This window comes from Castor canadensis, chromosome 6 (assembly GCF_047511655.1).
Source record: "Castor canadensis chromosome 6, mCasCan1.hap1v2, whole genome shotgun sequence".
Classification (NCBI taxonomy): Eukaryota; Metazoa; Chordata; class Mammalia; order Rodentia; family Castoridae; genus Castor; species Castor canadensis.
Window position 1 is genome coordinate 22,110,605 of NC_133391.1, and position 12,832 is coordinate 22,123,436.

Consider the following 12,832-nt stretch of genomic DNA (forward strand, 5'->3'; position numbering starts at 1 on the left):
AAATCACTTTCATCAACTTAATATATTTTAGTTAAAACTACCTTTTCTCCTGAGTGAATGGAACAGTACATTTAACATTAATCTAGAAGAGTTAAGAAATTAGTTCATTGTTCTCTTTAGTAATATCACATCATTCTTTGTTTTAAAAATAATAGATCAAGACCTATCTACTTTTAGTTGCTCTTTTCCTCCTTTCTCAGGGAAAGGAGCTGTTTAGATTTCCTATTGCTGGAAACCAAACTGGGCCAGTGCTTGTAACCTGTTAGTCCTTTCTAAATGTGTTTTAATTCTACTTTGCTAAGAGAATTCCTTCTCACCCTTTGTTTTGTTTCTCCAGGTCAGTTAACCATGATTGTTGGCCAGGTAGGATGTGGAAAGTCGTCTCTCCTTCTTGCCATTCTTGGTGAGATGCAGACCCTGGAAGGGACCGTCCACTGGAGCAAGTACGCGTGTTTTTAAGTGGTCTGTGTTGCCCTGTCAAGTGTATGGCAACCTTCCAGAGGAAAGGCTAGAACAATAAGCCCCCAAGTTATGAGTCTGAGGACAAGCTAAGATTTTTTATGAATGGAAACCTTAGAGTTCATAAATAAAAAATTATGAAACAGTTCATTATGGAGGTTTCTAATAGTATAGCTAGTATGTTGCTGAGATAAAAGTAAGGTTGGGATTTTAAAGACAAAAATTTAATGGTAAATAGGTAACAAAAGAAATAACTTAAAAATGCACCTTATAAAAAAAGTAAATCTTTGAAAACTTGCATCATTTATAAAGCTTAAATATAAACAGAGCCTTGGTGGCTCAAGGTTTGGAGGAGAAATACCAAGTGATCTTTCCCAAAATCTTCGTAAGAAACTGAAAATCAGCAATTTCTCTTCACACCTAATGTAGACGAGACTAGAAGTGTGTAGGCAGAGATGCATAGGCCAGGCTTGTGGTTGAGCAGCTCTAAAGATGTGGAAAGGAGGTAATGTGGCACTTCTAGAGATTGCGATGGTTGGCTTGGTGTCTTCAAAGCTCATTGCAGTAATAAAGTGATTTGGACCCACGATAACATTAGAGTTGAGTATTAAAGAATAAATCATATTTATTCATCTTGGCCCTCTGGTAGGCTCCCCATAAGCAGTTTATGAAGAAACTGGCCAGAGCTTTTCTAAGAAATTACTCTACTATATGGTGTTTCTCAACCAGGTATGATTTTGCCCCCAGAGAATATGTGGCAATATCTGGAGACATATTTTGTTGTTGAACTGGGGAACTGGGCTGCTACTGTTCTAGCTAGCAGAGGCCAGGGATCCTGTGAGACATCCTACAATACACAGGACATCCTTCTACAACATGGAGTTGTCCTACTCCAAATGTCAGTGGTGCCAAAGGTGAGAAGCCTTGCTCTAAGGGGTCTAATTTTATATGTACTGTCATGAGTTCTGTTATGGTTCAGTCTGCTATTTATGTACACATGGCATCACTTGGGGAGTAAAGACTATTTATGAGCCTCTTTAGAATAGATTCCATTTTAAACTCCAATTAAGAGAAGGAAACGGGTGCTTGTGAAATTTGACCTGGAATCAGTAGGACTGTAAATCTTGTTTCAGTGTCATTGGGAAAAGAAGGAAGCCAAAATGAGTTGAGTGTACATTTTATCCTTGTTGGACACAACTAAAAGATAGTAGCAATGACAGTGCATATCTGGCAAAGAGAGTCAATGAATGATTGCTATCTTAGTTTGCTTCATGGGAGTTTCCTGTTGATCAATGAAGTAAGGCACAGGATCTGTGTTCATCCCACCAGTTTCCTTCTATCTTAGGTAGAGAAGCAGGTCCTACTGGATAAAATTATATCATGTGACTTGTACCATTAAAATCAAGTTATTTGGGCTTTGTTTTTACTGTGTTTCACCATAATAATAAGAGCGATAAATCATGAGAGATAGTGACAGAAAAAGGTTGAGATGTTTTTTCATATCTTTAGGAATTTCTAAACTGGTCTGCTTTGGTGTGACTCTTTTCCAAGGTCTCATTTCAGTTGGACCAAATTCACTCTCCAGTTTACCATAATCATTACTATTTTGTTAATATATAAGTAAATAAAACAAGCAAGTGAAAAATTTTTATATAATCTAGTTAGTTGTTTTGTTGCTTGCATGTACACCATTTGTTTTTTTTTTTTTCATTTTTCTTTTATTATTCATATGTGCATACAAGGCTTGGTTCATTTCTCCCCCTTGCCCCCACCCCCTCCCTTACCACCCACTCCACCCCCTCCCGCTCCCCCCCCTCAATACCCCGCAGAAACTATTTTGCCCTTATCTCTAATTTTGTTGTAGAGAGAGTATAAGCAATAATAGGAAGGAACAAGGGGTTTTGCTGGTTGAGATAAGGATAGCTATACAGGGCATTGACTCACATTGATTTCCTGTGCGTGGGTGTTACCTTCTAGGTTAATTCTTTTTGATCTAACCTTTTCTCTAGTTCCTGGTCCCCTTTTCCTATTGGCCTCAGTTGCTTTAAGGTATCTGCTTTAGTTTCTCTGCATTAAGGGCAACAAATGCTAGCTAGTTTTTTAGGTGTCTTACCTATCCTCACCCCTCCCTTGTGTGCTCTCGCTTTTATCATGTGCTCATAGTCCAATCCCCTTGTTGTGTTTGCCCTTGATCTAATGTCCACATATGAGGGAGAACATACGATTTTTGGTCTTTTGAGCCAGGCTAACCTCACTCAGAATGATGTTCTCCAATTCCATCCATTTACCAGCGAATGATAACATTTCGTTCTTCTTCATGGCTGCATAAAATTCCATTGTGTATAGATACCACATTTTCTTAATCCATTCATCAGTGCTGGGGCATCTTGGCTGTTTCCATAACTTGGCTATTGTGAATAGTGCCGCAATAAACATGGATGTGCTCTCGCTTTTATCATGTGCTCATAGTCCAATCCCCTTGTTGTGTTTGCCCTTGATCTAATGTCCACATATGAGGGAGAACATACGATTTTTGGTCTTTTGAGCCAGGCTAACCTCACTCAGAATGATGTTCTCCAATTCCATCCATTTACCAGCGAATGATAACATTTCGTTCTTCTTCATGGCTGCATAAAATTCCATTGTGTATAGATACCACATTTTCTTAATCCATTCGTCAGTGCTGGGACATCTTGGCTGTTTCCACACAAGGGAGGGGTGAGGATAGGTAAGACACCTAAAAAACTAGCTAGCATTTGTTGCCCTTAATGCAGAGAAACTAAAGCAGATACCTTAAAGCAACTGAGGCCAATAGGAAAAGGGGACCAGGAACTAGAGAAAAGGTTAGATCAAAAAGAATTAACCTAGAAGGTAACAGACACGCACAGGAAATCAATGTGAGTCAATGCCCTGTATAGCTATCCTTATCTCAACCAGCAAAACCCCTTGTTCCTTCCTATTATTGCTTATACTCTCTCTACAACAAAATTAGAGATAAGGGCAAAATAGTTTCTGCTGGGTATTGAGGGGGGGAGCGGGAGGGGGCGGAGTGGGTGGTAAGGGAGGGGGTGGGGGCAGGGGGGAGAAATGAACCAAGCCTTGTATGCACATATGAATAATAAAAGAAAAATGAAAAAAATAAATAAATAAATAAATAAAGTCTTGAAAAAAAAATAAATAAATAAAAAATAAATAAATAAATAAACATGGATGTGCAGGTGCCTCTGGAGTAACAGTCTTTTGGGTATATCCCCAAGAGTGGTATTGCTGGATCAAATGGTAGATCGATGTCCAGCTTTTTAATTAGCCTCCAAATTTTTTTCCAGAGTGGTTGTACTAGTCTACATTCCCACCAACAGTGTAAGAGGGTTCCTTTTTCCCCACATCCTCGCCAACACCTGTTGTTGGTGGTGTTGCTGATGATGGCTAGTCTAACAGGGGTGAGGTGGAATCTTAGTGTGGTTTTAATTTGCATTTCCTTTATTGCTAGAGATGGTGAGCATTTTTTCATGTGTTTTCTGGCCATTTGAATTTCTTCTTTTGAGAAAGTTCTGTTTAGTTCACATGCCCATTTCTTTATTGGTTCATTAGTTTTGGGAGAATTTAGTTTTTTAAGTTCCCTGTATATTCTGGTTATCAGTCCTTTGTCTGATGTATAATTGGCAAATATTTTCTCCCACTCTGTGGGTGTTCTCTTCAGTTTAGAGACCATTTCTTTTGATGAACAGAAGCTTTTTAGTTTTATGAGGTCCCATTTATCTATGCTATCTCTTAGTTGCTGTGCTGCTGGGGTTTCACTGAGAAAGTTCTTACCTATACCTACTAACTCCAGAGTATTTCCTACTCTTTCTTGTATCAACTTAAGAGTTTGGGGTCTGATATTAAGATCCTTGATCCATTTTGAGTTAATCTTGGTATAGGGTGATATACATGGATCTAGTTTCAGTTTTTTGCAGACTGCTAACCAGTTTTCCCAGCAGTTTTTGTTGAAGAGGCTGCTATTTCTCCATCGTATATTTTTAGCTCCTTTGTCAAAGATAAGTTGCTCATAGTTGTGTGGCTTCATATCTGGATCCTCTATTCTGTTCCACTGGTCTTCACGTCTGTTTTTGTGCCAGTACCATGCTGTTTTTATTGTTATTGCTTTGTAATATAGTTTGAAGTCAGGTATCGTGATACCTCCTGCATTGTTCTTTTGACTGAGTATTGCCTTGGCTATTCGTGGCCTCTTGTGTTTCCATATAAATTTCACAGTAGATTTTTCAATCTCTTTAATGAATGTCATTGGAATTTTGATGGGAATTGCATTAAACATGTAGATTACTTTGGGGAGTATCGACATTTTTACTATGTTGATTCTACCAATCCATGAGCATGGGAGATCTCTCCACTTTCTATAGTCTTCCTCAATCTCTTTCTTCAGAAGTGTATAGTTTTCCTTGTAGAGGTCTTTCACATCTTTTGTTAGGTTTACACCTAGGTATTTGATTTTTTTTGAGGCTATTGTAAATGGAATTGTTTTCATACATTCTTTTACCGTTTGCTCATTGTTAGTGTATAGAAATGCTAATGATTTTTCTATGTTGATTTTATATCCTGCTACCTTGCTATAGCTATTGATGATGTCTAGAAGCTTCTGAGTAGAGTTTTTTGGGTCTTTAAGGTATAGGATCATGTCGTCTGCAAATAGGGATATTTTGACAGTTTCTTTACCTATTTGTATTCCTTTTATTCCTTCTTCTTGCCTAATTGCTCTGGCTAGGAATTCCAGTACTATGTTGAATAGGAGTGGAGATAGTGGGCATCCTTGTCTGGTTCCTGATTTTAGAGGGAATGGTTTTAATTTTTCTCCGTTAAGTATAATGCTGGCTGTAGGTTTGTCATATATAGCTTTTATAATGTTGAGGAACTTTCCTTCTATTCCTAGTTTTCTTAGAGCTTTTATCATGAAATGATGTTGGATCTTATCAAAGGCTTTTTCTGTATCTATTGAGATGATCAAGTGGTTTTTGTCTTTGCTTCTGTTAATGTGGTTTATTACGTTTATTGATTTTCGTATGTTGAACCACCCCTGCATCCCTGGGATGAAGCCTACCTGGTCGTGGTGAATAATCTTTTTGATGTGTTGCTGAATTCGATTTGCCATTATTTTGTTGAGGATTTTTGCATCAATGTTCATTAAGGAGATTGGCCTATAGTTCTCCTTTTTAGAGGTGTCTTTGCCTGGTTTAGGGATAAGTGTAATACTGGCTTCATAAAATGTGTTTGGCAGTTTTCCTTCCCTTTCTATTTCATGGAACAGTTTAAGGAGGGTTGGTATCAGTTCTTCTTTAAAGGTCTGATAGAATTCAGCAGAGAATCCATCAGGTCCTGGACTTTTCTTTTTCGGGAGACTTTTGATTGCTGCTTCAATTTCATTTTGTGTTATAGGTCTATTCAGGTGATTAATTTCCTCTTGGTTCAGTTTTGGATGATCATATGTATCTAGAAATCTGTCCATTTCTTTTAGATTTTCAAATTTATTTGAATATAGGTTCTCAAAGTAGTCTCTGATGATTTCCTGGACCTCCATGGTGTTTGTTGTTATCTCCCCTTTTGCATTCCTGATTCTACTAATTTGGGTTTTTTCTCTCCTCATTTTAGTCAGGTTTGCCAGGGGTCTATCGATCTTGTTTATTGACTGAGAGAGGGGCAAGTCGAGCTGCTTGGAGAGGAGGTACTGAGTGGGTTTGGAGGAGTGTTCAGAGGATACTGAACTTATTTGTTGTCTGCTCTTTTCATTCTAGAGGAAAAAAAAGCAATATGCCCAGTCTAATAAGGAAAGTCATACAAATATTAATTAGGGCAAAGCTAATTTAGAAATTACCGACATCGACAGACTGATAAAGTATGATACCAAGATGTCCTTTACTTCAGAAGCAGACTGAAGTGTCTGCTATCTTTAAAACTCAAAACAAAATGAACCAAAACAGTTAACTCAATGTTATAAGATATCAAGCAATTTGCTGTCACTCTCTCATCATTTCCTGTGTCTATGGTTAAGTAATTTTTACTTAAAAATATATAGACTGGTCTTAACAAAAATCTAATAAAGTACTTTGACCTGTTGCAGTGAGAAACATTTACTTTGGTCAGGGGAGAAGCGCTGTTGTTCATCCAGGACCCATCTGCATGGGGAGAACCCTATATGCCAGGACCCTCATAGATGTTTCCTTGGGAAATTACTACCTTGACTAGGTAGTAATTCTGACCTGTTATAGAGCCAGAGGATAACGATGGGGGAGACATGAGGGAGGAACTGAAAAAATGTTCTAACATTGTCAGATTGCCAATTTGCACATTAGTCTAGCATCTGGGTGTATGTTGTATTTCTTGAAAAGCAAATGTTTTGTCTAAATGAAGTTATTGTTTCTTTTGTCACCATACAGAAGAATTTCTACTGATATCTTCAGAGCTAGAACTAAAATATGCCCAATCTGATGGATAATTCCAGTAAGAATCCAGAATGTTTAACAATTGTAATCATGTGTGAAACAGCTGTCCTTTAGCTTTGGTTTCCTTTTCTTTTCCTTTCCCTCTTCCCTGTGCCATCAGCCATTCTACATAAGGCCCTGTCTATCCTGATGTTCTGTCTTTTACTACTTTGGTGTAATCAGCTTTATAACAGTGATTTGGTTATTTTAAGACAGATAAATTGCAGAATCATTCCTGTTCATGTGACTTTGCCTGCCATGAAAGAATAACAATAATACATTGAGTCAGCTTTCCTGGATCAGATGTAATATGGCAAGTTTGTGTTGACTTGCTAGCTTCCCTTCTTCCAAATATTGTTCCTGGTTTAAGCTCTTGAAAGTCACTCTTTTCTATTCACTCTTTTCTTTTGTATCTCGGAAGTTTGCTGGTGTGTCATCTTTAACTTTTGTTCTTGGAGGAAAACACACGAATCCAAGGTAGAGAGGTGCTCAGAAGTGAAGTCATGTTCTGTTTTTGAGAAGGAGATTTTCCATCTGGCCTCTGCTTTCTCTTGTCTTCAGTGCTGTTCACAAGCACACTGAATGGTGTGAAGTGAGTCTAGACATGGACCAGCTGGTTTTCATGGAATCAAGTAAGGTCCAATGTTAGAATTCAGAGCTAATTTAGTTTCATTTTAAAACAGGAAAAATTAACCTTATGCAATGGAATTTGATGAGACATATTTTCATGTGAGAGTTAAAGGATTATAACATTACTCCTGAAAATGTCAGTGACAAGAGAATCAGATCATTTTTAATTTTCTCATAGAAGATGAATACCTACAAATGGGTCTATATCTACACTTTTTTTCTTCCTCTAAAACTACTGAATTCATAGCAATTTAACTTTAAGAGAGAGAACCTGGGAAATGAAGATGCTATGTGCTGTCTTGCTTTTTTCAAAGACTACAATATTAGCTAACCTCCTTTTTTATAAATGTCTTTACTTATTTCTCTCCACACTCCATTATTCTCCATTTAAAAAATGGCCTTGCCTGTTTCTCAAACAACTGGAACATTTGTCTTTTAAGAAGAGTGGTCCACCCATACTTAACCTCCTTACCTTCCTTTTGCTCTAGGCATTGCAATCTGTGTGAAGTGTCTTCACTGTGACCGTGTAAGCGCTGGATCCCAATTATTTGTTCTCAGTCCTGCTTACCTTCTTCATAGCTTTTAGGACTTTACCACTAATGACTCCTTGAAACCCATTTGTTCCACCGTTTGCATGACACTATAGCTTACTTAAAATAGTTATTGCAAATCATTGTGTTGGTTGTCAGGGGATAAATAAATGAACAAGGAAAAGTAGGTCCCTATTTTCTTAAAGTTCACTGCTTGGCAGAGGAGACAGTGAAAACATAAGAAAATAACTTCATAATTAGTTATTTGGTTAATTTTTAAATAAATACGGAAGTACAAGGTTTTATAAGAGCAAGTAATTGGTGAGCTGACAGGAGAGTCTGAGGCCAGAAAGGCCTTGTTAGAGGCGATAAGTAAATGTATGACACATCAACTTAAGTTTTAAGTATGAGTCATAGGTCAAAATCTTGAGCTGTACTCGAAGTGGAGATAGAAGACAGGGAAAAATAGTCTAATTTCCCTTCAGTTTTCCTGGCTACTTGTATCAGTCTACTGTAGGAACACCTTTCTTTTCTTATTCCTTAAATTCTGTCTTTGAACTGCTCTCTGAGTACTAATGACACTCCAGTATACACTTTGGGCCAGTATCTTTCTTCTGAAGATGTGATAGTTCTTCCAAAAAGTCAGACAAGCTCCAAATTCAACCCCTCCAAACTGAAGTCCTATCTCTCATTTCTCCAAAACCTGATTCTCTTCTTGATTCTTGGTAGGAATGTGTCCCCAACCCCTAAAATCAGTTGGTAGGTGCCCATGTCAGAGTCCAGTTCAGCCTACAGTGTTTCCTCTCCATTGCCCTTAAAATTCAGCCAATTACTGTGCATCCTTCCTGTTCTCTTCTGCCTGTGCAGACATTTCTACATCTATTTTAATTTCTCTAGTTCAGGTACTTACCATGTATGTGGACTACTCACTCCACCAGCTTCTTAATCTGCACACTGTTGCCTGACATATCTTTGTGTCATGAAAATCTAGTTACTTCCCTTTTGCTTATAATGTTTTGTTGACTGCCTGACAAAAGCAAATGAGAAATATTCCAAAGACCATTGCATGTTGTACTAGAGCCTTTCGTGATCTGGTCCCTGTCTAACTTTTTAAACTCATATGCTTCCATTCCTCCCACCTGTAGTTTTGTGCTCCAGTAACAAGGATGTTCAGGTAGTTCTCAAATGCACATGCTTCCTTTATAATGCCTGCCTCAGTTCAGTGACCTCTCTTTCATCTAGTATCAATTCAGGTGTCATCTCTTTGACAAAGCCTTCTTTTATTCTCTTGGGATTTGAATGCCTTGTTCCTCTTGGTCCTTGTGTACTCAATTCAAATTACTAAAGAGGATTGGTCTTCTTACGAGGCAGTGAGACCCTACAGCCAAAGCATACTGCCTTTTTTTCTTTCTTCACTTCATATCTAGTCCAATCCCTGGATTTTTTCTATTTCTTGTCTAAGCAGGAGTGTCCTGTCTGTCTATCTATCATCTATCTGTCTATCTATCTGTTATCTATCTATCTTTTATCTATCATTTATCTGTCTATTATCTATCATCTATCATCTATCTATCTATCTATCTACCTATCTATCTATCTATCTATCTATCTATCTTCTATCTGATTTCAGTTCATAGTCCCCTCCAGGTGAATCTTTCTTTTGTAGATGAATAAAATGATGTCTTCACTCATGATTTCCAATTCCTCATATTCTACTCTTAGCTTGGTCCACTCCCATGAAACTGCTCTTATCAGAGCCATCAGTGGCATGCTGGTTATTAAACTCATTGGATACTTTTTAGTCATTGTCTTACTTGATCTCCTGGTGACTTGACTCTGTTACTAATATCTTTCTTCCCTTGCTTTTCTTCTAGTAAAACTCACAGTCCAGGTCACCTGTGAAAATGTTCCCTACTCTTCTTTGTGCCTTTCTTCCATAGACTTCTCTTCCTTGGCCATTTTGTTAAATAGTGATTATCTTCAAGATCTTTTCTTTATACTCTTTTTTTTTTTTCAGCCTCTGTGCTTGCTCTCTGGGCCAACACACACATTCCCACACTGTCACTTTCTGCTTTCTGCTCCTCATCTTTTGTTCTCTTGCGAAAGTGTAGAAGTCATTTATCAACTTTTTGCTATTAAAGGATGGAATCCAAAGTTTTGGTATCTAAGGCATGTGCCATGAGAGAAAAATCACTCCCAAAGAGTCCATTTGCTTCCCAGATTGCTCTCTTGAGCTTTAATTCTGCTTTCTGACCCCAGTCACTTGAATATTCCTTGGGTACCTCAAAATGAATGTGTGTGATGCTGAGCATACTATCTTCCTCCAATTTAAGTACATCCTCTCCTGCGTTTCCTATCCTGGGCTCCTGTGTCTTGTCTCCTTCATCCATTCCCTCTCGGCACTCACATGTACTAGATTTCTGCATGTGTTTACTTCTGTTCATTCACTTATCATTGCCCTAAGTGAGGGCACTGTCATCTTGTCTCCATTACTCTGACAGCCTGCAGTGGTCACTGTATCACCTTCAGCCTTCCCTCCCATTCATTTGTTACATTCTGTGGTTGGACAAATGCTTCTAAACAGAACCTATTTTTCTCTTGATGAAACTTTTAAAGTGTTTTCCTATTAAGGAAAAGTTAAATGTCTATAAAATGGTTTATGAGCCCTGGCAAAGGGCTGGGGGTAGAGCCCAGTGGTAGAGTGCTTGCTTACCATGTTCAAGCCCTGAGTTCAAGCCACAGTGCTACCCTCCAAAAAAAGTATATATGAGCCCCTTCGTTATATGGTTATGCTTACTATTAGTCCATAATGTTAGTTCATCATGTACTGTATCTTCCCTGGCCATTTACAGCAACATTTCAGTCATGTTGACTTATGTCTGCCCCTTCTATGACCAGGATACCTCATGGTCATCCCTTAGGTATGTAGAGGAAAGTAGATAACTCTAGGGTAAAGTACTCTTAGCTTTTTCTTCATCTAGCCTACTCTTAACCATGCCTTTGGCATCAACTCATTGTTTGTCCTCATTTGCCAAAAGTGGATTGGGTATTCTTTCCTGCGATTTATTCCCTTGTCATGTTTCCACAGAAGTGAAGCAACACAGAAGATGGGACAGAGCTTCCTGGTTCCCTGTATCTCTAGTATTCTAGAATATAATCAATAAATAGTTTAATTGATATTAAGTATAGTTGGAATATAATCAATAATCACTGAATAAGTTGATGATTTCCAAATCTGTGTCTCAATGGGTGTTTCTACCTGGATGACCAGTATGCAAATTATCCCACTAATTTCTGCTACGTACCTGTTCTTCCTCATCTCTTATATTTCTTCCCCAGATTAGCAAAATTGCACAGGTAATATGTTGATTTTTAATAATTAAAAAATGAAGTTCAAATTTCTTGAAATCTGAGTCATATTCTGTAGAAAATGTCTCTTGGGAAAATGAATATTTTATTAATTTATTTTATGAGTATCTTAGATAAGGGGATAGTCATTATTGAGAGGAAATTTTAGTCTGAGATTATTTTTCATGCCTTTATTAACTATCTTAAGATGCTGTTAGCAATGTGCAATCATGAAAATAATCCTTCTTAATTCTAAGCCAAATATCACTAGGTAATGTAATTAGGTAAATTTTCTCCACAAAAAGCACATGACACTGTCCAAAGTCAAATTGGATCTCTTTTTAAAGTTCCTTTAGACTTAAATTATGTATGTTGTTATTGAATTAAGGTCTACCAGGAAGATGCAATTCAGCTAAACCTAAATTATTAAAAATTCAAACAGTAAAGCAAATTGGTTTGCAGGTGGGGTCTTCTCATAATATAGGTACTACTAAATGTAATTATACAAATCCCATTTTTTGCATAAATCATATCAATCAATAATAATATTATTGATATTTGTTATAATTTGATCAATATGCATATCTGTCTGTCTTACAAGCTTCAATGTTTTGTGTTTTGTTTTGTGCCAGCTTCAGTGTTTAGAACCTCCAAAGTATTTCTTGTGTTCATGCTTGAAGGAAGCTAATTAGGAATTTAAGCAGATTAAGTTCAAATTTTAAAGGTAGGGAGCTGTTGTGTTTATAGAATCCTTAGGAAACTGTATTCTAGGAGATTACCCAAGTTAATCAGAGCCAAGTGGGGAAAAGAACAATGCCACTATTCGAGATGACAGTACTATCTATGTTTTGGACGAGTACTAAATAGTTATCTCCCAGCTGAGGAAGACATAAAAGAAATTATTATTTAGCTGGTTCGTCTATGAAATTAATTTCAGAAACCTTGGTTTAGCAAGGCATTTTCTAATGCTTAGCGTTTTCAGTATTTATTTATCTCTTGCCTGATGTGTACACACATTCACTCTATTTATATTTCATAATTAATGGACATTGTTTGCCATACTTACAGTGTAAACGAATCTGAGCCTTCTTTTGAAGCAACCAGAAGGTATTATTTCTATTTTAACTTGAGTTTAATAAGAATAACTTCCTTCCTCGGTCTTTAATACTTGACTCCCAGTCATTTGCTCATTCTGACAATGTAGTTATTTATTAAAATGTGCCAGTGTATTTACAAAAGCAGTGGTTTACAACCTTTGAAGGCTGCTTGAAAGAATCGATTTGCCAAACAAAATGGCTCATTGTGTCAACTCTTCTTCTCAATGAGTCATATGTCTTCCAACTTTGGCTGAAACTCAAACTGTCTTTATTAAAAAGTGTTTGAGAGTCCATA

At 37.3% G+C, this 12,832-nt stretch overlaps 1 protein-coding gene across 16 annotated transcripts in view; it reads left to right on the forward strand.

The window, feature by feature from the left end:
• Abcc9 (ATP binding cassette subfamily C member 9) overlaps nucleotides 1-12,832 on the forward strand; it is a 135,159-nt gene that overhangs the window by 59,551 nt on the left and 62,776 nt on the right. For 11 of the 16 annotated variants that reach the window (XM_074075895.1, XM_074075894.1, XM_074075905.1 and 8 more), the window contains 2 exons: nucleotides 338-443; nucleotides 12,509-12,547. In XM_074075895.1, coding sequence (XP_073931996.1) covers nucleotides 338-443; nucleotides 12,509-12,547 — 145 coding nt within the window. Of the gene's footprint in view, nucleotides 1-337; nucleotides 444-1,188; nucleotides 2,056-12,508; nucleotides 12,548-12,832 lie in introns of those variants that run through there. The other 5 variants (XM_074075906.1, XM_074075900.1, XM_074075899.1 and 2 more) reach the window with 2 other exon arrangements.